The sequence below is a fragment of the Lytechinus pictus genome, chromosome 5 (assembly GCF_037042905.1).
Source record: "Lytechinus pictus isolate F3 Inbred chromosome 5, Lp3.0, whole genome shotgun sequence".
Taxonomy (NCBI): Eukaryota; Metazoa; Echinodermata; class Echinoidea; order Temnopleuroida; family Toxopneustidae; genus Lytechinus; species Lytechinus pictus.
Window position 1 is genome coordinate 33,229,350 of NC_087249.1, and position 27,533 is coordinate 33,256,882.

At 36.5% G+C, this 27,533-nt stretch overlaps 2 protein-coding genes across 7 annotated transcripts in view; one reads left to right on the plus strand and one right to left on the minus strand.

The window, feature by feature from the left end:
• Positions 1–885: 885 nt before the first annotated feature.
• On the minus strand, positions 886–8,715 carry LOC129260264 (FHF complex subunit HOOK-interacting protein 1A-like). The gene is made up of 2 exons (XM_054898279.2): positions 8,522–8,715; positions 886–5,511 (listed from the first exon to the last, which is right to left on the minus strand). The coding sequence occupies exon 2, from the start codon at positions 5,300–5,302 to the stop codon at positions 4,496–4,498; it is 807 nt and encodes a 268-aa protein (XP_054754254.2). The 5' UTR covers positions 5,303–5,511; positions 8,522–8,715; the 3' UTR covers positions 886–4,495.
• Positions 8,716–15,375: 6,660 nt separating this feature from the next.
• LOC129262063 (stromal interaction molecule 1-like) overlaps positions 15,376–27,533 on the plus strand; it is a 67,906-nt gene continuing 55,748 nt past the window's right edge. For 2 of the 6 annotated variants that reach the window (XM_064100287.1, XM_064100289.1), the window contains exons 1-2: positions 15,376–16,050; positions 19,478–19,614. In XM_064100287.1, coding sequence (XP_063956357.1) covers positions 15,825–16,050; positions 19,478–19,614 — 363 coding nt within the window. In that variant the 5' untranslated portion in view covers positions 15,376–15,824. The remainder of the gene's footprint in view (positions 16,051–19,477; positions 19,615–27,533) is intronic. The other 4 variants (XM_064100288.1, XM_064100285.1, XM_064100284.1 and 1 more) reach the window with 3 other exon arrangements.

The window sequence follows — 27,533 nt, forward strand, 5'->3', positions numbered from 1 at the left end:
ATCCATAATTATAATATAATGCACACATTATGTGTTTATAGGTGCTGGAGCCTGGCGAGTACGCATGTCATTATTGGAGGTACATGTATGCTTTTGCTGTTGTCTAGGGCATTCCTCCTATTAAATTTCATTGCTTTTCAGGCTCTAGTACAAATTTAAAGATAAATTCCAGTTTTGGTAACGAACTCAAAATGACTTTTTACAGAATCTAATATAATGACCACCCAAGTGTCTGTTTGTATGAATAAAAAATATGTGCCAAAGGATTCTGGAAGAAATTGTGTAATTGCTGAGAAATAAGCAAAATAAGCGCGGATTCTGTCACTTCCGTCGGGTCTTTATTCCAGCAATAATAATACACTGTCCCACGTGTGCCTATCTGTGTTGGTGATCTTCAGTGTGAACATTTTTCAGCGTAGATTTCAAGATTTCACAAAGTTCAGTTTATGTAACTGTACCAGATCTAGATCCTCGATGATATACTGACAATTAAGCCTGGTTTTACAGACTTTCTCATGAAATCAGTGTTTACTGCAAATACTGGCATTTCTCTTTAAGTTGTTTTCGTGCTCAGTTATCATTTGTATGTATATTCTTTAGTCAGTCCGGCATGGGTACATTCAAATTCTTCCCAATATCCCTCTTTATTTCTTTTATCTTGCCTGGCAATACACACTGTACTTGTTAATAATATGTTGAATGTGTTTTATTTGAATTTTAACAATGTGTAACTTTATATGTTTATACCAGAATGTGCAATACTCTCTCAGTGGTTTTTCTAGTGAGGGCTCGCATGCCTCTGGGCAATAGTACTGAATTTTACTTTTGCGAGCCCTGGCCCATGGAAAAACCATTTTCTTACTCTTTTTTTCTTTTCTTTCATTTCTACTTTTAAAATAAATAAATAAAAAATCGATTTCAAATTATATTTTTGTATTGTACAATGTTTGTATATTTTTTTATGGCCAAATAAATAATAATAATAATAATAACATCTTTGGAATGACATAGGCCTACATGTAGATTAAATTGATTTTGATGACAGATGAAATTCCATTTGTAAAGCATTATTTGATTATGGTATCTCCTTCTTTTTTACTTAATTTAAAAAGGAATTTTTCAACACTTTTTACTGTAGGATATCAATTATTTGAACTTGGTACTAACATACATGTAATTCATAAACTACCTCACTCCTAAAAAAAATTGTTTTCCAATGCACTGAGAATACTAATCTTGGATTTAAGCTTGCTTGGATAATAGTTGCATCATATATCAAAGATCAGTGGCGGCCGCACAGAAGCGTTGTAAGCATAACAAAACGCTATTAAAACAGTAGGGCCAGTCACATCTTTCACGGGCGACACCACCTAGACGCATTGTTTTCACGATTAACAGAGCACTAAAAACAGGAGGCCAATCGGTATCGATAAACTCACAGAAGCTTAGCCGAATTCCTAATAATCTAACAATAAAAAGCCCAGCATAAGCTAACAGTGGCGCTAATGTTAATACAAATCGCTAACAGTGCCAAGGGCACCAATAGTGACGATGTTAACTGTGAATAATTTCTCCTTTTAAAACTTGTCTCACTTTCTTATACCAAGTAATTTGAAATAGACTCGACCGAATCAAAGGGGTATTCCGGGCCCACACAAGAATATATGAATAAATAGAGTAAAATTAGATGAGCACATTGATGATAATTTCATCAAAATCTGATAAAAAATAACAAAATTCTTGAATATTAAAAATTTAACACTGTATTTTGCAAATGATAATACTGAGCAGCATGTGGCCATGAATATGCAATAATAAAATGGAACGATGATGCCATATCCTCTAGCTCTTTCCTCTTTTTCTGATTTTATTGAAATGAACTCATAATTGTCTTGAATGTGTGCATGTCACCCGAGTAACAAAATGATGATCTTTGAAGCAATATTCTGGGTGGACAAAATTCAAATAAACCTAATTTTGTATGATACAACATACCCTCATTGCATATTCCTGAAGACATGAAATATAATTCACCGAAATAGGGCCTAATTAATGCAAAATTTTAAGATAGCATAATTTTTTGTATTCATTTTCAATTATATTATTAATTTATCAGTGTTTTGTTTCTCTCACTTAATAACTGTTCAAACCATATTATTTTCTCCAGCCTGAAATACCCCTTTAAGAATGGGTATAGCGGAAGATGTTGATTAGTGCCAAGATATGATCCTTTTCATCAAGATTTTTTTCTTCCAAGATATATCATTTTTTAAAAGTCTTTGAAGACATTTTTAAGAATAGACCCTACATTAGAAAGAAGAACAATAGCTGATGAAATTTGTCGCATGATAATCATCATTGGCAAATACTCTTTCATGAGCTTGATTATTGAGTGAAGTCTGCGAAGAGCATTTTCAAACAAAATAAACTGATGAAAAGTCGGATTGCATTTTCTTTTGGTACAGAATCTCCATCGTAATATCAATTCATAATAGGCTAATTTTCTTGATCTTTTTTCAATCTTATTCGATATTTTTAAAATTAAATTAGTAAATTATAAATATATATTTACTACTTACTGTCATTTCATGTTTAAAATATAACTAGAGATGCTCGGTGGGTCGCACGGCCGAGCACATGTATCCCCCGAACCCACCGCGTCATCCGTCATTGCGTATATAGAGCTCACACAGATATTCAACAAATAAATACAATTGTCATGGCGACAATGACCCTGACCACATTTTGCCTGTGGGTACCAAATTTGATGACAATAATATGACGTAGCAGCATGACTCTGCAGAACCTAAAATATTGTCCAGTATCACCTGTTGGGGAATACAATTATAGAGTAATCTGGATATATTTTATAAACCTAACCCTAAGACCCCCCGACAAAAATTATAGGCATCTTCGCTTCACCTTCTAATATTGCTTCTGTGTGCCAACTGTTACATGTATGACAAACCGGAAAAAAAGCAGAAGTTACAGGTTTTACCAAATTTTCCACAAAAATATGGTTACCATGGCAACCATGTCTCCACCCACTCCAAAATCATTAGCCAGCTTTGCTTTACCATAATAAACCTTCATGACAAATCAGAAGATAATTGGAGAAGAAATGCAGCCAGTAAAGCACTCACAAGGAAATCTCTTCTATTTCCACAAAAACTCTTGTTACCATGGCAACGATGTCATCGCCCACACCAAAATCAATAGGCGGCTTTGCTTTACCATAATGGACCTTCATGCCACATTTGAAGATGATCGGAGAAGAAATGCAGCTGGTAGAGTGCTCACAAGGACATCTCTGCTATTTCCACAAAAAAACTTGTTACCATGGCAACGATGTCTCCGCCCACACCAAAATCGATAGGCTTCTTCGCTATACCATACTCAACCTTCATGCCAAATTTGAAGATGATCGGAGAAGAAATGCAGCTCATAGAGCGCTCACAAGGAAATATCTGCGGCGGACGCGGCGGCGGGACGAGGCCAAATCCATAGTATCCTCCGAACTCTGCTCGGGGGATACAATAATATTTAATGAAATTTTTGTAGGCCTATAATACATTACATTCCTTTACCCTTTCCTAGACAAGATTTTAAACTTGTAGGATGTGCAAATAATCATGACTAAATCTCAAGTTAAATCTAGAATAGATCACTACGCACAAATTACAGATTTTGCCTGACTCAAATCCCCTAACAACACTCGCGCCTAACGGCGCCCTAACAGTGCTTTCTGCGCCTTCTGTGCGATCATTCTACCCATGTTGCTAGTAGCCGATTCGTTAAAGAATAATGACAGATTGTGATGTCAAGCCACAATCTTTGATCCCAGATGTAAATAATGCATTAATAGCTCCATGCTTTGACATTAGCCATCGCGGCAAGATTACCGGTTGTAACAGGGCCCTTTGTTAGCGCAGTGTTAGCGCAATGTTACCTAAACAGTGTTTCTGTGCGGCCGATACAGAATGTTCTGAATTTACATTGCATATTTTCAGTATCAAGGTCATTTCCCATATTCATTTTTGTGAATGAATTTAGTACCTTCCTTGGGTCTCTTTCACAATGACTGGCAGATAGAAAGTGTATTCTCTATTTGTATTTCCTTTCGTCATGGGAACAATATGATATACATAAATTCTTCATTAACCCCACATTTTCAAATAAATTCATCACAGCAATTCTACATGTAAAAAAAATCAATCTTGCATTTTATTCAATGATGCATTTCTGTTTCATAATTTATGGTATGGGTAGCACATAATGTACATAGTTTTACAATACGTCCATGGAATTACCTGATCAAAGGTAGATTTCACATATCAATGAGCTCAACCACAATCTGATTGATGACATTAATAAAATATTAATATGTTTTTCTATCTAATTTTTAAAATCACATTTGGATAGTTTGTTTACATTCTATTATTCTACACTGTTAACAATAATGAACAACTTCCAAACTCATTTCCCTCCTAAAGATCTAAGGACAAGTGAAATATTTACTTACCGGACAGAGATTGGTGCTGTCTGCAATGTACTTCCCAATATGTTTAGCTTCGGCTGACACAGAGATACACAGTAGGAGAGCATCCCGAGCCTGTTGACCCATTAACCCTTCTCGATGGATGTAAGGGATAAGCAGAGAGAAGAGAAGAAACTTTGCCGGCCCCTTGCTTGGACTGGCATGGAAAAGGAACTCGAGGAGATTAGGATCCTGGGAGAGAGATATACAGAGAGCCTGGAGCAAGGGAATGAGCTGCCTCTCTGTATCCTCCCTTGAGTGTTCCCAACAGGCTAACAGAAGCCGAAGCAATGGATTGAGGATTGCAGGATGCATCAACACAGACTGTTTGCACTGGCCGATGATGAGCTCGTAGATCTTCAGGAGTTCTCGCTTGGCATCCTCCTGAAAGTCGCCAGCACGTTCGCTCCAGATGTACAGCTTCTCCAGGATATTCTCCTGAATGAGGATCTCCAGGAGACGACCGATGGTACCCTGAGCAGGAGCTTCCTCCTCCACCAGGAGATGCATCATCTGGATGGTGTAGTTGACAACGGTTTGGACATCATCATTGGTGACCTTGGACCAACTTCGACGGCTGTTGAAAACCTTGTTGACTATTGCTTGGATCTGCTGCCAATGGTTCAAGTAGACCTCAATGCGCACTTGCTGTGCCTCCGCCTCAGGTGATAGTGCCCTCTCTTGTGAATGATGACTAGCAGATGGAGGCGGAGAACTCACTGTAGGCGTGGCAGTGTTACTCCTCCTCCTTAGAAAACGGCTCATGCTGAGTTCTTGTAATCTTCACAAGTCTGATTCAAAAAGTCTTCAATCGCTCTATTGAAATCTCCTGCATCTACAACATGACTGATAGATCTGTCAATTCCTTCTTTAATATTCAAATTTTGGCTTATAATTCCTTGATTAGTTCTCTTGCTCATGTCACACCTTCCATTTCAGGAGCTTGTACTTGGTACAAGAAGAATTTACAATCCCTGTGGAAAAAAAAAGAAATGAATCTAAACTAAGAAAATTAGGACAAAGATTTTGATAAATATTGATCATCATTGCATCATGACCAATCAATGTGTTCAATATTCAGCAAATAAGTCCACAATGTGGATGAAAACAACTTTTTGTAAATTGTTCTACATGTATCTGCTGAAATTAAAGTAAATAATTTTACTGTTTACCATTTCCAATTTTTACAACTGTTTTCACAGTATCTTTACAATAACAATTTTATCTGAGTCATTATCAATCTGTTTAAGAGCTAAATGGTCCATATTGGTTGTGACATTTAAAAAAAGATAAAAATACCACAAAAATGAAGATTCATGTTTCATATCTATGAAGTGCCTCTTTATTGCTCATATTTAATTTAATATATTTTTATTTAATGGTAGACTTTCATCAAACATTTGAGAGAATAAAAAGGGAAAGTCCACTCCAACAAAAAGTTATTGAATGTGAATAAAATATAACATACATAACATCGAAAATATCATAAAAATCAGACAGAAAATAAGAAAATCAGTAGATATTTATTTGTATTGGGATTTGGGAGGTATGCAAATTAAGAAACAACCATATCACACACTCACTATCCACACAAAGGTTATTTGTCCTGCTGATCCACCATGCACTACTGAAGGTGTTTGACAATGTAATCAAATGTTAATAATCATTCATGTATTCACTTCATTCCTTCTTCCATTTCTTTTAGTCTTGGGTTCTTTCATTTTCCTTTCTTGGCAACATCTCTCTTTCAATTTCTTTTTCTTCCTCTGCTCTGGCTATGTTTCCTCCTTACAAAGTTACATTACTTTTCTCTTTCATTCTTACCCTCTAGCCTCTTCTTCATCTTCTTTCCATTTTCTTGAAACCTACTCTGAGCTCATTTTCTTCATTTCTTTCTTCCTCCCAGCGTAAGGTAAGGAGCGCGTCTCTTCCCATTTCTTTTCTTAGTTTGACTTTGACTTTCCTTCTACTTCTTTCTTTTTTGCTCTTTGTTCTAGATCTACTAGTATCAGTATTTATTTACACGTACCAGGTAGCTGTCTTGTCTTGTCTTTCCGTTAATGCCCACAATCATTATATTGATTATATGTCAAGATTGACTTGACCTGAATTTTTCAAGGACCGGCAGGTGCAATACGCCGGGTGAACACCCTACTCTTTGACGAATAGTGTATTGGTTTTAACGTGCATAGATAGGTTGCGACTCTCCTATACATGTAGGTCTACACGGGACCAACATTTGCATCCTATCCGATGGACGGAGTGTTTTCCAACTGCATTCACACCTGCACTGAATACAGTGGTGAGGCACGCTTACACACGCTATATAGCATCAGATTTTTTGTTAGACGCATTTCGGCATGAGCGGGAATCGAACCCCTCACGTTGAGATCTACGATCTTATCCGAAACATGCGCTCTTACTCTAAGTAGGGTGTCTGGAGCCACACTGAAAAGTGTCAGCATAAAACAGGCTGATTTAGGGGAAAATATGGCACATTTTTTCGGGAAGTTCAGGCTGCTAGAAAAATGTGATCTGAATTGATTATTAACTTGTGTTTGGCATGTATGGAAAGAGAAAATTCAGGGGCTTCTTTTGACAGTAACAGCAAGTTTATATGATCATTTTAAATAAGGATTTAGAGATAAATTGCAAACCCTTATTTGTGTGTGTGTTGTGATTGCCATTTCCCCATGCGTTTTCTATGGGAAAATGAAATGTCTGTTTTGCACAATTTTTTTCACTTTGTTGCAAATTTTCATTGTGATCTGGTTTCCAAATCTTTATAAAAATCATACCATCAGAAAGAGCATAAGAATCCTATTGGACTCTTTATGGACAAGTCTTTGGCATTATTGATAAATTCATAACAGCTCTCGGAAGCTAAAATTTTGGAATTGTGTGCGTCCATTTCTTAACTACAGTCTGACTATGACAATGGCAGAGAAATGCTGAAAATTGACCTAATTTCATTCTTCTTTTTTGCAGCCAATAATTGGATTTTCTTCAAAAATGTTACATTTCTGTCAGTCTGAAGGTCATTTCTTTTCAAATTCACAAAGAAAATGTGATATTTTCTTGAAATAAGAAAAAATAATTTTTTTCTCCAGACACCCTACTCTAAGACTAAGACTAAGTACGGTACCGGTACGGTAAGTCTGACAAGTCTAAAGCCTAAAGGCCACCGCACACCTTACGACCCGACTGGTCGGCGACTGGCTTGCGACTGAGTGAGGGGAGATGTGATGTCACGGCTGTTGTCAGCTTGCGCGTCGCAGACCGGTCAGAGACAAGTCGCAAGGAAAATCGGAAGGATTTGACATGTCGAATCCTTATGACTGGATCGCAAGCTCAATCCAACTTCCAGCCAATCAGACAGTAGAGTTGCACGACGCGTATATTATGATAGACAACGCGCATACGCAGTAGTAAGCGCACTTTCTCAGTTGCTATGCCAAAAAGCAAAAAGCGCATGCGTGAGTCGCAGATCGGATCGCAAGGTGTGCGGTGTCGAGGCTTGCGATTCATTTCCCCTCACTCAGTCGCAAGCCAGTCGCCGACCAGTCGGGTCGTAAGGTGTGCGGTGGCCTTAACCGACTTAGTCTGACTGAGCTACGCTGCCTCCCAATTCAATTGATTCATTGATTATTTCTTTATATCTAAAGGTCTAAATCAATAGATCTATCCACTCATTCAATGAACAAGGTTATGATATATGGATCTATCTATCAATTTTGTAGGCTTAATCACTAACTTAAATTAATCAGCTCGACAGCTCGTTTTGCGAAAGTCACAAATTCACGTCTTCAGTCTTCACTGCACAGCACAGCGGTCGCGTGGATAAGGGACGGCCGGAGTTATTCGGGCGCACCGAGTCTGAGGGAGGGCCTGTGGCGTGGGACTGCGACTGCGAGATGCTACCAAAGTAAGGTACATGCAAGGTACCGTACCCGGACCAGCTTGGCGCATTTCCTTTTGACTTACCCGTATTCATTGAGAGAGTTCCAGAATCCCGTTGATAACTTGCTTCTGGATGAAAATATTTATCATATCACGGAGTAAATAATGCTATTGATTCGCCAAAATGTTTGGAGTCAAGTCAAGACAGATATCACAATTTACGCCCGCGCCCTCGACCCCGGGTACGGTCGAAACCAAACATTAACCAAATTACATCCAAAGATGGCGCTATAGCTAGCTAGCCGATCTTACGTATATATAGGGCCTTGTAAGTTGTAGCTAGCACGACGAATAAAAAAAAAAATTGAAGTGTACTGTGTTTTTTTTTTATAACCAGGGGCGTAACAGGGGTCGGTGGCCGGGGGGGGGGGGGGGCAAGAGCCAAAAAATTCCCGGTCGTATCATTTTGAGGGGGTCAGATATGGCGTATCGGGTATTTTTTTTAAGTTGCAAGCGAGCGAAGCGAGCAGGCAAAAGTTTTGACATTTTTATTACATAAATCCAATTTTGTGATAGATTTTGACATAATATTTTTACAAAATGATGTCATATTTCACCCTTCTCTCTTTCCTTTTTCTTTTGGTCTGTACACCACTGATTATGTTTTATAATTTTGCGCGAAGCTCTATATACACCCAGTAGCATGAAAAGTAAAAAATAAATTAAATAAGGGCACAGTTGCTGTATGGCGCCTGTGCAAAAACCCGCTAAATATAAGTCCCGAGCGAGCGAGAAAAAAATTATCTTTTCGAGAGAAAGTAACTTTTAGATATTTTTAACACTATATTCAATAAGTATAAACACCATATCTTACACTTTTCCTTTGCTTTTCTTTCCTCCTTTTCTTTTTTGTTCTTGGTTGTAGAACTTTGGGGGGCCTGGCCCAACCCTTCTATCTGTACGCCAGTGCTATGCGGATGGGGACCAGGATGGAGCCCCCGGAAGCTCATGATATCAAAGCCATTTTAAAGCTTCCAGCTAGCCGCTATTTCTAATTAAATCGCGGGTATATACAGTATATAGCTTTTACATAACACATTAATTCAACGCAGTTGCGTAATGAACCAAATATTTTGAGGGGGCACAACATAGCAATGTGGTAAAATTTGTTTTTAAAAAATGCCAGCGAGTGAAGCCAGCCCGAAAAAATAGCTTTTTGAAATGAAATATTAATTATGTGAGATTTTTCCATTATATTCAGCATATAACGTATTTCATTTCTTTACATTTATGATTTTCATGACGTTACCTCCTGTATTTACTTTTATTTCCTCTTGGGTTTGGAACCCAGCTAGACCACCCCCCCCCCCCCCCCCCCCCCGCTGTACGCTATAGGAAGGGTCCATACAGGCCTGGGAGGGAACGTTGTAGAGTCCTTTGAAGGTTACAGATACTGGTGCCCTCCTGCTGCGCGGGGTCTGGGGCAGAGCCCCCGGTAGCTTTGGAGATTTGGCCAAACTTTTGCCAGCGTGAAGCTCTCCCCAGGTAGGGACATCAGGACGATATTTCAACTCTTTTACCTGAGGACTTTTTTAAAACCGAGTCCTGATTGCAACCGTTATTGCATAAAATTTAACAAGCTTGTAACACAATGTTACAATGCAGTTCATTTTTCTTCCTGTTCTTTATTTTCAATCCTCGGCAGCCCGGTTGTGTTATTAAATTATTATTTTTCTTGTCCCTTTTCTTTGCTATTCAATTTAGCTTTTGGTTCATTGCATTCTACCTTCATTTCCCGCTTTTGTTTACCATTTTGTCATCTTTTAATTTATTTCCCTTTCTTACTAATCATCCTAATGCATAGTAGGCCTACTTCGGAATGATTTCATCGTTCTCACATGTTTTTCTTTTGTTCCTTTTACCGCTTTCCTACCGTTTTCTATTTGGAAAAAATATTTTTCTTAGCTTTCTTTTCACCTTTTTTCCTTTCCCTTTCCTTTTCCCCCTTTTCTCCTCCGCCCCCTTTCCCCTTCTTTCTCCTTCTCTTTTTTCCCGTTTATTTTTTTATTTTTTCCCGGTGAAATCCGCCAGTGGGGGCAGCTTGCCCCCTGCCCCCAACCTGTTACGCCACTGTCTATAACAATTCGATTCCTTCTCGATTAACACTTGATTGTTTTAAAATACCGAACCAATCATTTCAAATGTAATGGGAATGATAATAGAACAAAGATCATTAAAATTGGCGAGAACTTCATAGGGAAGCATATAATTAACGTGCCCTATCTTGAAAAAGACATCCTTTTTACGCGTTTTTTTTTTGGTCGCGCATGGTCTCCACTCGCCGTCCCCTTATGCTTCCAGATGCTATGCTGGGCTATATAATCATGATAATGAATGCGGACTAACTAACTTGAAAATGATGTTTTCCTTTTAATTATTATATTTCCTTTGTAGCTTTTTAATGGTAAATGCCGCAGACTTCAATTCAATTCAATTATGGTATATTTCGTATAAAAAACAATACATGTTACACAGTCAAAAGGCTGAAATGAGCATGTTTACAATAGAATGTTCACATAGAAGATAATGAATAATGAGTAATGATAATAGAACAAAGATCATTAAAATTGGCGATAACTTCATAGGGAAGCATAATTGGCTTTATTTTCAGTGGGGTCTTCGATACATAGGCCCTAATTATTTACAAATTGAGTCAAAATGCATATAAATTTAGAAGAAAGAAAGAAAGAAAGAAAGAAAGAAAGAAAGAAAGAAAGAAAGAAAGAAAGAAAGAAAGAAAGAAAGAAAGAAAGAAAGAAAGAAAGAAAGAAAGAAAGAAAGAAAGAAAGAAAGAAAGAAAGAAAGAAAGAAAGAAAGAAAGAAAGAAAGAAAGAAAGAAAGAAAGAAAGAAAGAAAGAAAGAAAGAAAAAGGAGGAATAGAAGCAAAAATGACGAAAGTAGGCCTCTGTAAAGAGAAATCATTTACACTACACGGACCCTATTCCACCCTGCGACGTTTTCGTTTTTCGGTAACATAGCTTGCGGTATCATATAGGAAAATAGGAAAAAGATAATAATTTAGAAAAATAAACAAATAAAAATGGGGATGTGTGCGTTTAATACTATGATAGCTGGACGACTTGTACACGTATTATTATCATTTATGAACTTGTAATTCCAAATAGCGACTGATCGAAGTTTAATTGTGGTATTGCCAATTTAAGTACGTGATGCAAGTTACTGATTGAAGTGATGCCAAAGGCCTTTGTTCCGTCCTGTGCAGAGCGGATGAGGGAGGCATGCTTTTGATGAAGTTTTGGGGACCGTGACGACTGCCCGGGTGGGGGGGGGGGGCACTTCCATTCACGAGTGGATACCATGCGCGACCATGGGGTCTCGAAAAGCACCCTAAACACGTATTTTCCATATATTGAAAATGCACCCCTTAACAAGTATTGGCGTGTATAAAACCCTACCCTTAACAAGAATTGGAAACAAAACGATACTCTTGGCAAGTTCCCTGAATTGAACCCCTATAACAAGTACAGCGATATTTCAATTGTTATGTCACAGACGTCGGTCGTTGGTTTTACCTTTACAGGGGCCGCGGAACGGTTTTCAAAGCCGTGGGGGGGGGGGCTGAGCCCAAAGTGGGGGGGGGGTTGACTATGCAAAAAATCACAATCATATGGTAGGCCTAATTTGTACGTTTTTGTACACGGTTTTCGAAAAAAGTGGGAGGGAGGGGGGCTGAAGCCCCCCCCCCTCGCTTCCGCGGCCCCTGCTTTACCTATTGGGTTTAGTACAGCCCCATCTCCCACACCTCGCGCAAGTCGTACTCTAAACACGTAATGTTTTGGGGCTAAAAGTACATCCTTTATAAAACATTTTAGTCTTATTTTTTTATACCCTCGCAAATTTGACCCTAAACACGTAGCTTTCCTAGCGAAAATAGATACCCTTTTTTCATTATTTTAGTGTTTTTGACACCCTTATTACGTTACGTACGTAACGTGCCCTATCTTGAAAAAGACATCCTTTTACGCGTTTTTTTTGGTCGCGCATGGTATCCACTCGTCCCCTTATGCTTCCAGATGCTATGCTGGGCTATAATCATGATAACCAATGCGGCCTAACCAACTTAAAAATGATGTTTGCCTTTTAACATCATATATATTTCCTTTGTAGCTTTTTAATGGTAAATGCCGCAGACTTCAATTCAATTCAATCATGGTATATATTTCGTATAAAAAACAATACATGTTACACAGCCAAAAGGCTGAAATTAGCATGTTTACAATAGAATGTTCACATAGATAATGAATCATTTTTAAAGAAGCAAGTGTGCATAAAAATTGATTAATGGAAAAAACTATGTAAATACAATATTAAAAGTGATAGATATTAGACAATTAAAATTTCAAATGGTAATTGGATTGAAATGAAGACTAATAAACAATGGCAAAATTTTGAGTTGATTTCACGGCTATATTATGAAAGTAAAAATTTATTCAGAATTTAGTGAATCAATGAAATATGGTATTGCACTTTTTCTCAAACGATCTGTTTTGCATTTTATCTGAGCAAAGTTTTGAACCTTTTTCAATGAGATTGAGACATTTTTCCTTTTTGGTATACCCAGTTATTACAGTGAGTGGTTTTTTAAAAGAGATTTAGCAAACTCCATACACATATTTTTTTCGTCTTCTTTCTATAGACATTCTAATCAACATTTTGTTAATGCATTTTCATAGTCTATATAAGCCTAATCTGAACCAAGAATTATTTTGCAAACTCTTTTTTATGTGTATTTTTTCCAAGTCCTTTACTTGTTTAGCAGTTAGTGCTCCGTTGAATATATACCGGTATATGTCTGGAATGCCAATTTATATCTGATGAAATAGATGTAGGGTTGCAAAATGATCCAAAAATTTTGAAGGGCCAGACATGGAGCGAGCGAACTGGGTGGGCAAAGTTTTTACCTTCTGATACCACTTACCCGTTGTCAGTTAAAAACCAATATATGATTTTCTGGTAGATATAAGCATACTATTCAGAAAATAATGTAATATTTCACCCTTTTTCATGTATTTTTCTCTCCTCTTCTCCTTTTTTTTTCATGCTAGGGCCCCTCATGAAACATTTTTCTGCGGCCCCAGGCCAATATCACATGCCCCCAATCTACAAATGGATTTCTCAGTCTTCCGGGGTGTAGGCGAATTTTTTTTTCCACCTCGACAATTTTTTTAAAGGGGCGATTCATGCACCTTCACACAGATCCATCCCCTTAAATATCTCTTCTCTACCAAGAGTAGAGTCAATATGGAAGAATAACTCTGCGTTGCATGAATTCTCTCCTTGGCAGGTATTAAAGTGTAAAGGGTAACAGTGGCGAATCCAGGGGGGGGGGCATTTTCGGCCCGTTCCCCTCCCTTTGAGAGCCACAGCCAATATAAATGACCATCATTTTTAGTGACTTTTTTTTTTTGCTTGCCAAATTTCCTTTGGGAAAATGTGACCCCCGGCATTTTGAATATCCCGTACCGCCCCTGAAGGGCAATTCCATGATGAAGTAGACAAGCAGTCAACATTTCATTCATAGAGCGTTTCATGAAAAACTTTATCCGACAAGTCCTGGCTATTTGACAGTTACCATATAGTAACAGCGCTTCTCATCTTATCAAAATCAAGGAGATGTAGTTGTCAGATCCGACAACTTACTTATTGGACATAATATGTCGATGAAATGCTCCCAAGATTAACCCGGAAGGTGTAAAATAAATGTTTTGATGATTAACAACAAAAAAGGTCAAAAGTGTCTTAGCCTATATAGGCTTACATCAGTCTGGAAGAATCCAAACCAATATGATTTTTTTTTAAATAGCAATATTGTGCTCCTTTTGCGAGTCTTATACGGTATATACATATACATAGAATCAACTTATTCAACAATGAGTAAGTGGAACTTTACAAACATCTCAAAAATGAAAGTACTAGAAATTGTTTTGTACCAATATTTTAATTGGGCTCTAAAAAGAAAAAAAATCAACACACACAGAACTTGGAACTTATACTCTGGGGTTAGTAAAGGATAAAAATATCACTCTAAGTTTGGAGGTGTCAAAATGGGAAGGGTTATTTAAAAAAATCAATATTATTCAACCGCGGTATTTAATGTTCTCATCACAGCTCCGATATGGCAGACAAAATATTTTCATATTCAAATTTATCCAACAACCAATAATTAATGTAGTTTACACATAAAAAAAAATCGTACCCCAGAAAAACGCTTTATAGACAAGGTTATAGGACGTCACATGAAATACTTAAGCCAAGTATATTGAATTAATTTCATCAAAAGGTAGTACATATTAGATCTACTAGAAAATAAGAAACTAAATATATTGATATATATTTTTATATATATCTCTACGTAACAATAATAATCACCAGACCTTTAAGTATCATGATGCAAAGTAGTGTTTAAATTTGAAATTAAATGAAAAGCTTCTCTCTATTGAAAATTGAGAGCTATATGTTCAATTAATAGATGAAAAATTAGCAAAACATTATGTAGAATAACTCAATGTATCATAACTCTTACTAAAAACGCAACTGACTTGTTAAAAAATACTTTTGACCACCATGAATTTGATCTTTCTGCTTTATTTTCCCAGTATTTCTGGTAACAGAAGAACTGATATAAATGTCTGTGTATATACTTTATTTCTATGATAAATGTTCCATTGCAGAATTAAAAATTTTCGTAAAGAATTGTACAGAAACAGCAAGCTATGGTCAGTTGCATTATTTTCATGTAATAAATAAACTAAAGGTAATTTGTAAAAAAACCAATCAGACCTGTATATCCTCTATCACCGATTTGAATATTAATAGTACTCAGATCAGTGACCTCTATTGCTGTGCAGTAAATCGGCAAAGCATTTAGACTGTTTCTGCCAGTCGTCATGAATAGTTCGTCATTTGTCATGATCTTTTTGTCACCTGTGTCTGAACTGATACAGCCAAAACGCATTTCTCAAGTGAAACGAGTCTGTAAATTTCCGGGATACTACTACTACTACTACTACTATTATGATGTTGGTTGGAGATCCAATTTATTTGTAATTGCATTACAAAATAGGAGGCGTAGACTTGATCCAAGCAAAGGCTGGCTATAGCTGCAGCTCCGGCTCAGACTAGTACCGGTACCGTACAGTGCAGTGGAAAACGAGTTGTCCGCACGGCCGGGGAGCTTCCGGGCAGTTATGTCAAGAATTTTTTTTGAACTAAGTTGAAGACAACCTGTCATTTTCATTACAGTTATGTGCCTTTGTCATTTTAAACTAATACTGGATAATACAAGATCACGAAGAGAGGATTAAACATGTCATCATCGTGTGTCTACCGTAAGCCGAGGCTGTCGAATCGGGCTTACAGAGATATCTATGCAATTCCTGTGTTCATCATGTTCGTATGGACCACCTGTGTCTGTTTATGTGTGATGGGGCAGTTACCGGTTGATTCCACCACGGCGAGTCGGGCGTCAGTAACTTCAAAGAAAGGGGGTGGAGGCAATTCCCCATTGGTGGATAGATCGTTTGAATACCCAGGTACTTTGTCAGAGGATTAGATCTAAATGCTTTAACTTGATGTTCATAAAATATGATCTAAGCTTTATTTATAAGTCACTTGTTTTTTTTTCAATCTTGCCATTGGGCTTGGCTTTCTTGCAATTACTGAATTGGGATAGACATAGAGATCAAACGTTAAAGACGTCGTTATTCTACCAGATCTAAATTTAATACTAAATTATAAAGCAAGGCTCGACATTAGCGGTGGCCCGGTGGCCCGGGGCCACCAAAAATTCACCTCGGGCAACCATTATTGATAAAATGTTAAGTTTTGGTGGCCCGAATCGGGCAACCAATAATTTTCAAAGTAGCGCAATTTTTCCCCCAATTTTGCACGCATTTGTCAACTTTCTACAGCTCAAATTGCAAGCCAGTTCGTCATGCGCCCTTTTTGTTGATCTACACACAAATATACACACACAAAGTTTGCATATTAGGCCTACAGCTATAGCATACAGTAGCTATTATCAAGCCAGCCGCGCCGGCCGGCTGGCGTGAGCTTTGCATGAAGCCACTGCATACAGCTGTGCTCTAGATCTAGCTCAGCCTATTCAGACTCAGGGAGCTGCGATAAAAAATGTTGCTGCTGAGAAATCTTCCACAGAACTTTGAAAATCTAAGTCAAAGTCACATTTTACACCAATGAAATGCAATTCTACAGTCTATATTACGAAAATCTGGTGTACCCTGATTATTTGCAAGTATTAAGAAGAGGAATTATGACCACTCTTTTGACTCAAAAAGACCGATTTCCAAATGAATTATTACACATAAAAACACATAGGCAAGTACATCACAGTCCCACATGTGTATTTGTATGTATGTTGATACTTGGTTTCTTTCGAAGCTGTGTATTTTCTAGCCAAAAACAAACAGACAGTTCCTTTCTTTCTTGTTTATAAATGACTTCTTAAACCACTCTTGAGAAAGTAAATACTTTGGGAAGGCATTTCATTGATATGAAATGTGATTTTTTTCCCCAACATTTTGGCAAATATAGGGAAGGACTTTTCTCACACTTTTTTTCCAGATATAATTTTTGCCGTTTTCTTATTTTTTTTAAAACCATTTATACCCCTTCCCGTTGAATATGCTTGATTAAAAGATGTGTTTCTACTGAAAATAAAATAATACAAACTAAAGGATATAAAAATAGAAATGTGCCATTCCCAAAAGGTAAGTGAAAATTATTTGCTTGGCTTTTAATTATATTCCAGTCAGAATAGACTGTTGCCACAGCTGTTAAAAAATATATGTAATGGCTTCTTAATTTTCCCCTTTTCCCCATTTTTATATTAACTTTGTTTTATTAATTTTTTTTTCTTTTTTTTTCCTTTTTTCTCTCTAATTTTTTTCTTTTTTTTTTTCTTTTTTCCCCTGTTCTTTGTTTTTTTCTTTCTTCATTTTCTTTCTTTTGTTTTATTTCACTAATTTCTTTTATTATTTGTGTTTTCTTTTTGTAATAATATACTGTATACTTTTTGAAAATTATTTTTGTTTGTTTCCCCCTTTTATGCATTGTTCTGATTTTGCAGCATATTTTTCTGTGATTTTCTCCTTCTATAATATGCTGCAAAAGAGAAAACAGAAATAAACTGGATTTGGGGCATGCATAATCTAGGCTTTAGGATTCAAAGAGGAAGGAAGGAAAAACCACTGTTTTGTACATCTATCTGAGTTTGCTATGCACTATTTACTTTACCATCATCTCTATACAGAGATTTTAAAAAAAGTCCACACAACCTGCGAACAATACAATTCATTTATTCACTTTCAATCATTTCATTTTTACAACGATAGAAACAATTATCAATTAGCAAAGTAGAATAACAGCAAACAAGGTTTACATACAAGATGTATAAAGTGAAAGTAACTTAGTGGTAGTGGCTGCAGAATTAATATTTCAGAAGTTTGTTTTATTCATTTTTAATGTTTTTCTTTATATTTTTCGGGCCACCAAACTTTAATATCGGGCCACCAAAAAAAATTATTTGATGGTTTTGGTGGCCCGAACGGGCCACCACCAAAAAAAGTTAATGTGGAGCCTTGACTAAAGTCTATAGAAATCTGAGGAACTGATTGTAAGGCAGTTTTTTTTATGGAACAAAGGCTCTGCCACGCAGTGCCAGTGCAGTAGTGGCAGACCTAGACAGCTGGCAGCCGTCTGTTTCGAGGAGTTTTTTAACTTTTTTTTTTTTTTTAAATTTCTCCTCGTACACAGACGGCTCGCTAGCGTGCAGCCACCATTAGGGGACTTGCAATGCAAAATCCCCCCGTCGGGGCTCTTCAATTTTTGTCTTTAATGAATAAAAATTTTGAAAATTAACACGACCAAAATGCAAATTAATATTCCCTCTTGGCATTAATTGCCAAAAAACGGAGAAAAATCAAGTTAAAAGGAACAAAAACAGTGACTTACCTCGGCTGTCGCGCAAATTCACTTCCCCGTTTTATCCGATCTTAAGTACATAAACATATGGCCATTGAGTCCCCTGTACAGATCGCGCTAGAACTTCGGTCTCTGTATTTGGTGAGTGAAGCCAACGGAGTTCAGCTGAACAACCAACATAACAGAGACCGAAGCTTTTGGTCTATGGCAGACCTACCTGTAGTACCTAGTCCTAGTTAGTCTTGAGGACTCCATGATGATTGATGTCTTTAAAAAAAAATTTGACATATACTTCTTCATCATTGGAGTCTTGAATCCCCTCCCATACATGCATAAGAGAGACATGCACAGATGGATTTCCCTAGGAATTCCATCTTTCTAATTAAAAATCACGTAAATGATCGTGATTTTATTATTCTCTACACCTTCCTATGCCTAATGCATAAGAAGGTTTAAAAAAATATTCAAATAAAATGTGAAAAAATAAAGGTTTCTCACCAGACCGATGTCGTGTAGATCCCTTGATCCAAATGTACACAACGCAAATAGGGTCGTCCGTTGAACTGCTTACGTATGACGTACATCCGGTTAGCGATGCCGTTTTGAAGAACAATTTATAGATAAAAATTATTATTTCACAAATAATAAAATTTATTACGTGATTATAAATAATTAGCAGTATTATACTAATTATTTATAATCACGTAATGAATTTTTATAACAAGGGGGCTCAGGGTGATTGTTGCTGAAAATTAGGATAAAAAGAGCCTCAGAAAATCTATATTCACTGCAATATTAATTTCATGTATCCAATGTTGCAGGTTTCAGGCATTAGGTTGTGAACAGTGACCCTCAAAAGAAAAGATTGACTCTTCCCCACCCCCCCCCCCTTTGCCCCAAACTCTATTTGATTATTACTTTCCTGCGCTAGTGCCTGGTCCCATACTTGTGTAGACTTTACAAGGCATCATGGTGATGTATTCCTGACTGTAATGTTTTTTTCTTGTCTTGATCCAGAATGTAGCACCAAAGATGTTGCATGTATTGAGGAACATAGAGAGAAGGACAGACTGGGTAAGGAGGCTATCATGATGCTTCATAGGCAGATGGATGATGACCATGATGGTGATGTAGAACCATCAGAAAGCGATGAGGTGAGTTAACAAGTAATGTAAAGCAAATGTAGTGGGGAAAACCTACCAATTTTGGGCGTTGTTTCCAAAAGCTGTATGTAAGTTATAAATGCATAACTTTAAAATGCACTGCGGGTGACCCTTGCGGTTTATACCAGATGATGCTAGCTTCAAGGGATCACCAGTTGTTTTGTAGAGTTGCTTGTAACATTTGGAACGAAAATTTTTTATGAAACGCTCACCTGAATTGATTTGAATGGTTTATATTCACTTGGTCTACATGCAGTTGATTTTCTTCTCAGATAGTTTCATTCCAGTTCCACATGGGCTATTGGACTACTGGGCCTCTTAGTCAACACCCCACTGTAGTCTAATGCCCAGATGGTTGAATTTTCACTCCCTCTATACATCTAGATCTTATTTCTACCATGTCAATTAGGTCCTCTGCAGGGATTACTAGTGTTTTGACTTACACATATAAGTAGCGAACACTTCCCCCTGGCTGGCAGGTGCTGCGCAGGGATTTTCTAACAGCACCAATAAAAATTTGATGTATTGTATATGTAGCAAACACAGTTCATCTAAGTATGTAATTATAGTCTAACTCACTGGGGGGGGGGGGGGGGGGGGCTGGGGGGCTTCAGCCCCCCATCTTTTTTCCAAAACCGTGTACAAAAACGTAAAAATGACCATAGGATTGTGATTTTTTGCATGGTCAGCCCCCCACTTTGAAAACCGTTCCGCGGCCCCTGTACTACTCCCGAGTCTCGTCTTACTAAGTGTTGCGATTGATCAAATCAACCACAAATATGGAAAGCCAGCAACGTCAACATCTACATGTAAAGGCCCCCGCACACCTTATGACTGTTTGCGATCCGATTTTGGAACAAATCGCATTCTGCTCATTTTCTGAAAAAGTGAATGGAACATATCATTTTATTTGAGGTTAAAATCAATTGAAAGAATACTAATATAACCATTTTGAAAGATTACAAGCCTTTATTTTAGAGTAAAGGCTAAATTAGTTTCAAATCGTAGGCAATCGTACGACTGCTATGACGTCATTACGACTAGATATTAAATTCGCTTTTATTCTAAGAAGGATGATGGCACAGTCCAGGGTTGAAATTTTCACTTGAAAATACTCGGGAGCGACGAGCGATTCCGCCCTCGTGTGCTTTGGAATCACTCTCGCAACTTCATAAAACTGCTAAGTACCGAGCGACTCCCAACATGAAAATCGCTCCCGTCCGCGCCCATCCAGTCTCCCACTTACGACTGCATATTAGCAGTCAGACAGCCAGGCCAGCGCAGCCGCAGTTTTTACTTTTATGCATCGTCGCATTCTGACGCGTAACAGTAGATTTTTTAGAATCGCGGCGCTTCAGAAAAATGCATATCGAGTTTCAAACTCTCGATATCCCTTGTACTATTTTTCAAAACGCTGCGCAGCACCAGGTCTCGCCGTAACTTTGATAGCAAAAAAATTCCTTTTCTATTGGATTAATTTTATAAGATACCATCCTAAATTTGCAAGAAAATACGATCGTGAGCTCTAAAGAAAATCACAGTTTTTTTATTTTAGAGTAATTTTCGGAGACTCCACTTCTCAAATCTAAATTAAGCCACTTGGTGCTCTGGAAATTTGGCGGAGATCCCGCAATTTTCAGACCGAAATTAGGATTTTGTGGGGGGATTTTTGGTGAGTAACGGTCAGTGCCGGAGTGTATACATGTATTGGCGCTAATGCAGTTTCATACCCGCCTGTGTTGCGGTGATGATTGACTGTGAGCTGTGTGTTGCAGTGATGATTGACTGAGAGCTGTGCTACTGTATGTTCAGTGGCTGAGCTGTGCCAGCGTAGGCATAGTGTAGCCTAGCTTGAGAAATAGTTGACATGGTGACGTTAGCTGTCAGGCTGCGATGCATTCAATATTTCATTAAATAATTTTCTCCTTTATTTTTCAAAATGGCTCCCTAAAAATAAAAAGTAATTTCAACACTGGCACAGTCACAGATTTGAACACAGGTATTCGTACAATGATTTAGAACATTACACAGTAAGATATTCCAAGACTCAATATTAGCATCAAATTCTACTACATTTTATTCTGAAATCGGTTGGTAGACCAATCGTAAGGTGTGCGGTCGCCTTAAAGTACTTGTTTCTTCAGAAGATTTTCTAGATTTGCTGTATATTCATATATTCAATGTTTTCTTGAAAATTCAGCATGCTTCTCTTTGTTTTAATACAAAAGACACCAGTTGTGCAAATTTCCTGTAAAAAAAATATGACATTGATGGATTTCCATACAGTTGAGGTTGATCGTATCGATTGTAACTCTTAGTAAGATGGGGCCCTGGCTTACTGCAGAATTGTGTTTGAAGTAAAGTCATAGGCTGGTATTCTGAAGTCAGGTTTAACTTAGACCATAGTAACTCTGTACTAAAATTATGGAAAGCCAAACATCAAACTTTTTCTTAAATTGCATGTTTCTTATGCTTACTGTGCTCTTTCCTAACTTGTGAATGGTGAAGAAAATTATCTTATTTATCTTTCCGAAACAGTTAAAGGGGAATCCAACCCAAATAAAAACTTGTTTTTATAAGAAAAAGAAAAGTCAGACAATTTGATAGGTGAAAGTTTGAACAATATTGGACAAACAACAAGAAAGTTATGAATTTTTAAAAGTTGTAAATATTGGTAATCACTATACCCATGGAGACTTCAAATTGGCCGCATATGGGATGTCATAGTGATGTAAGGCAAGGACTACTCTTCCATGTACTCCAATACATATTATGGCTAATATATCATTTTTCCCAAAAGTTTTATTTCAAATTATATTTTTCTTTCATGAGGACATAAAACAATATACTACCTGGGTTATATTTAGATTACTGCCCCAGGGGAATGGGTACTTAGGAGAAAACCACAAATCCCTGATAATAAAGTACATGGCCTATGGGAAAGTTGTCCTTGCCCCTTGTCATAATTTACTTACCCAGTTGCCAATTTGAAATCTGCATAGTATTAGTGATCTCTATTTTAAAGCAGCTATAACTTTCTTATTGCTTGTCCGATTTCTTTCAAACTTTCACCATTCTGTGATTTCTGTTAAATTTATTTTTCTCCTTCCAAACACAACATTTAATGGCCAAGGCTGGAATCCCCTTTAAGAAAGATTTTAGCGAAAAATGAGCTGATACATTTATATTATATTGTTAGAGATTTATGCAACTATTGGCTGTCCACAGTAAAACCACAACTTTAAACCAGAGTTCAAATTAAACTCGACTTCAGAATACGGGCCATTGACTGGTTAAAATCAAGTTGCATTTGATTTGTGGTGATGCCTTTATTACAACTCTTCATGCAAGTATAAATAGTTGAAACAAAGGTTTGAGTGCAAAATTCATTCTTTCATGAAGGTAAATTTTCACATGCATGTATTACATTTGTACATGTATTTGAAAATCTATGGGAGGGTTATTGGTTAAATTCCCAAAGCACTTTGAAGCTTCAGACAGTTCCCTTTGTTATTTGACAAGATAGGGAAATGTACACTGTACTCGTGCATTGTGTAGTATTGCTACGGTATATTGCTATACATGTAAACCAGATAGATCTACATGTAAACTGAAGCAGGTGTGCAAATATTATTGAAACATAAAACTGAGAATAAAGGAAAATTGATACTATCTGTACATATTACTACATGTACAGTAGAACCATGGACCTTTGCTAGAACATACTGTTCAGTAGTATGTGTACTTGTGTACAACTGTACAGGGATATGAAAATGGGAAAAATTCTGAACAGTACAATACATGTACATGTACGTATTGTTCAAATCTGACCTGACTGGATTATGATAGGATGTGACTACATGTATAGTGTATCCACTAGTGAAATTCAGTTCAGAACTTTTATTATGTGTTGCTCATTTGTTGAAGTACTGAGTAGAAATTACAAGTAAAAATGATCTGAATTTACTGGTTTTTTTTTTTCTTTTCATCTAAAGTTGTTTACATTTTAGCTCATCTGGCCCGAAGTGCCAGATGAGCTTTATGCTGTGGCGTGGCGTCCGTTGTCCGTCATCTGTCTTCCGTCCACAATATGCTTCTTCTTCGTCATTTCAAGTCCGATTTCAATTCTGTTTGCTTTATATGATAGCACTAAGAGGGGGATTCAAAACTTCTACACAGAATTTTGAAATTCATTAAATATGCTAATTTATCCGCATTTTCACAAAAAATGCTTCTTCTTTATTTGTTGACCAAATTAGATTTTTTTTTGCTTCCATCTGGTAGAGCTTCATGAAGTTTACCAAGCTTGTATGTAGAATTTTGAAAGTTTGGCTAGAAAATTTTTTATACCAATTTATGCGAAATTAATTTATTCATATTTTTCAAAATTCACATAAAATGCTTCTTCTTTATTTGTTGACTGATTTTGATTTTTTTTTCTTCCATCTGGTAGAGCTTTATGAGGTTCACCAAACGTCTACAAAGAACTTTGAAATTTTGAGTAGAAAATGATTTATGCTCATTTATGCGAAACTTGCATATATATATATATTCATAAATCACAGAAAATGCCTCTTCTTTTTATATTTGTTGACCGATTTTGATTTTTTTTTTCTTCCATCTGGTAGAGCTACATAAGATCACCAAACTTCCACACAGAATTTTGACATTTTGACTAGAAAATTTATGCATAATTTATTTATAAATTATTTCACAAAAAATGCTTTTTCTCCTTCATTTGTTGATCAATTTCAATTTTGTTTGCTTTATATGATAGCTCTAGGTGGGGGTACAAAATTTCTGAACAGAATTTTGAAACTCATTAGATTTATACTAATTTACACATATTTTTCAAAACTCACAAAACACGCTTATTTATTTGTTGACCGATTTTGAATTTTTTGTTCCATCTGAGAGCTACAGTACATGAGGTTTAACAAGGTTCAACACGGAATTTAGAAATTTCGACTAGAAAATTATATATGCTTATTTATTTCTAATTCATATATTTATTTAAAATTTATATTTATTCATAAATAACAAAAAATGCTTCTTTGTCAATTCTTCATCAATTTCAATTCTGTTTCCTCAATTTATGTCACCAATATAATTCACAACAATGTCAACTGGGCTGGAATTTAAAAGTGTGTTAAATTTCTTTGCTACACTGTACATGTAGATGCCGGATGAGCTCGACATCATTGATGTGCTAGTTTTTTTGGTTTCCTACTTTCTTGTGATACATTTTTGAAAAAAAAAGAAAAGATGTTTAATTTATTTAGTTGATAGTTTTTATGGTTTCCATGGGGGTGTCGTGGTCTGGTGGTTATGACTCTTGTCTTTTAATCAGAGGGACGTGGGTTTGAATACAGCCATGGCGTATTTTCCTTCAGCAAGAATTTTACCAACATTGTGCTGCACTCGACCCAGGTGAGGTGAATGGGTACCCGGTAGGGTTCAATCCTTGAATGCTTTCGCCTATATGGCCACTCAGCTACAGCCAGATCAAGCTCAGTGGATATATTTTATAGCTGTGCTGTTATGATAAATGGACCATGTTATTATTATTTATTTTTTTTTTTTTGACAATAAAATTTGCATTAATGCCTCTGTAATTATGATCTGGTTACACTATATTTCTCCCCAACTTGTGTTTTATTTCATTACATGTACATGTATGTATGTTCATGTCAGATGATTCACTTCATTTTCCATGATGGTATATTGTCATTGAAGTTTAAAGTGTATGCACAGGAGTCAGTAATTAATATTAATCCATTGCAACATGAAGGCTTATAATGAATCGACCTACACACGTACATGTATTTAATTGCTCTAAAAGTCATTCACCCTAGTCTGACCTTTACTATCTGTTGGACAATTTACCCATCTACATACATGTACACAAGTACAAATAGTATTTGTAAGTTGTAACCACTCATGTACCAATTATTCAATTCGTAAGCCTACATTTTGTAAATGAGATCATCTGATGTACACAGAGGCCTACATGTACTGTACATTAGTGTTTTTCTTTCCATTTGCAAAAGGAAGCAAGTCACTATTTGAAAAATCCATGTAATAGTCAGGCATGATATTCTCCCGATTAAAATCGGAATTCCAATTATTTGATAATTTTTTTTGTCATTTTTTTTATCTAATTTTTTTTTAATTCATTTTAAATTATTTTATTTATTTATTCTTAATTGTTTTACGTGAAATCCTTTGCCCAAGAATATTCTCATGCTGTTTTTACTGCTTTTTAACGTCAAATGATGAAACTATCATGCAGACTCACCTTGAAAAATCCCTTTTGATTTCTTTGCTATGCAAGAGCTTGTAACCTCGAACTGGGCGCCTCGGACTTCGGCAGTGACTTTATAGCGAACCTTGGCTACTTTTCAGATTTTTTTCTCAGAGGGGAATATCATGCCTGAATAATTAAAATGAACTTGCATCAGAGCAGTGCCATGTTGCTACATGTACCAAAGCAAAGTACATGTGGCCTGTCTAGAAGCAAGTTGCTTTTATAGAAGTGTTTATTCATTAACATTTTCCAAAGAAGAGCACTCTCTGCTATACATGTATGGACTTGGGAAAATTAAAAAAAATATATCTTCAATTAACATATGTACTTTGGTTATGGTGCAGTCACATTTCCCCTATGGCGGCTGTGCAGTGAGTCAAAAACAGCTGTTAATCATTTTTTGTACCAGCTACATACATGTATGGGTGGTTTGAATAAAATGAATGTCATAATGTCATAATGTCATTAACATAAATCAAGAACAACAAGGGACCCAGAACCGAGCCTTGGGGTACACCACATTTTACCTCCTTAGATTGTGATTTAACTCCATTAATCATTACATACTGACATCTATTCGTTAAGTAATTTTTAAACCAACTTAAGGCTACCCCACGAACACCATAATGCTCAAGTTTGTACAATAATATATCATGATCGATTAGTATCAAATGCTTTCGATAAATCTAGAAACACACCAATACAAAATTTTCCACTATCAATTGCACTTATAACGGTATTTACTAAATTCAAGACACCCATACCTGTGGAGTAATTCTTTCGAAAGCCAAATTGTTGTGGTATCATGATGTTATGAAGTTGAAGGAAATCATCCATTCTTTTGTACACTATTTTCTCAAGAATTTTTGAGAATATGGGTAACAACGCAATAGGTCTGTAATTTACAATGCATTTACGATCATTCTTTTTAAATACTGGGACTACTTTAGCTATTTTCAGTTTGTCAGGGACAATACCCTGAAACAAGGACTTATTAAAAATATCGCATAAGGGATCAACAATGCATTGAATACAATTTTTTATGACCTTGGGAGAAATATCATCTGACCCGCATGCCTTCAATGGTTTCAAAGTCGAAACCAAATTAGAAATTTCATGAACAGATGTTGGTCGAAAATACAAGGATGAGGAGTGATTTTGGACCGACATAAAATCTCTGTATGATGATTGGACAGGAGGAATTTCCTTGCTTATTTTAGAAGGTAGATCAATAAAATATTTATTAAAATACTCTGCTTTATGTAGATCTGAATTTAACAATAATTCATTATCATACATGTCATTTGGGAGTTGCATTTTCTTCTCCCTCCCCAGCAATTCATTAATATGGGACCAAGTCTTTCTCATATCATTTTGATTTGATCGAAAAACGTTATCATAATAATTCTTCTTACTTTGACGAACAAGATTTGTCAATATATTTTTGTAATCAAATAGTACATCAGTTTACGAAACCTGAATTCGGGTGGTTCTAGAAAAGATCTGTACACAGAATCTAGCAATAGACCTGAAACTGACATGAAATCTGAAGACAATTTCACAGCATGTTAACTTGAAATGAAAGTTGTTTATGTGTGACAGG

Coding starts and splice junctions, on each gene's coding strand:
- LOC129260264 (XM_054898279.2), bottom strand. CDS start 5,302: ATGAGCCGTTTTCTAAGGAGGAGGAGTAACACTGCCACGCCTACAGTG.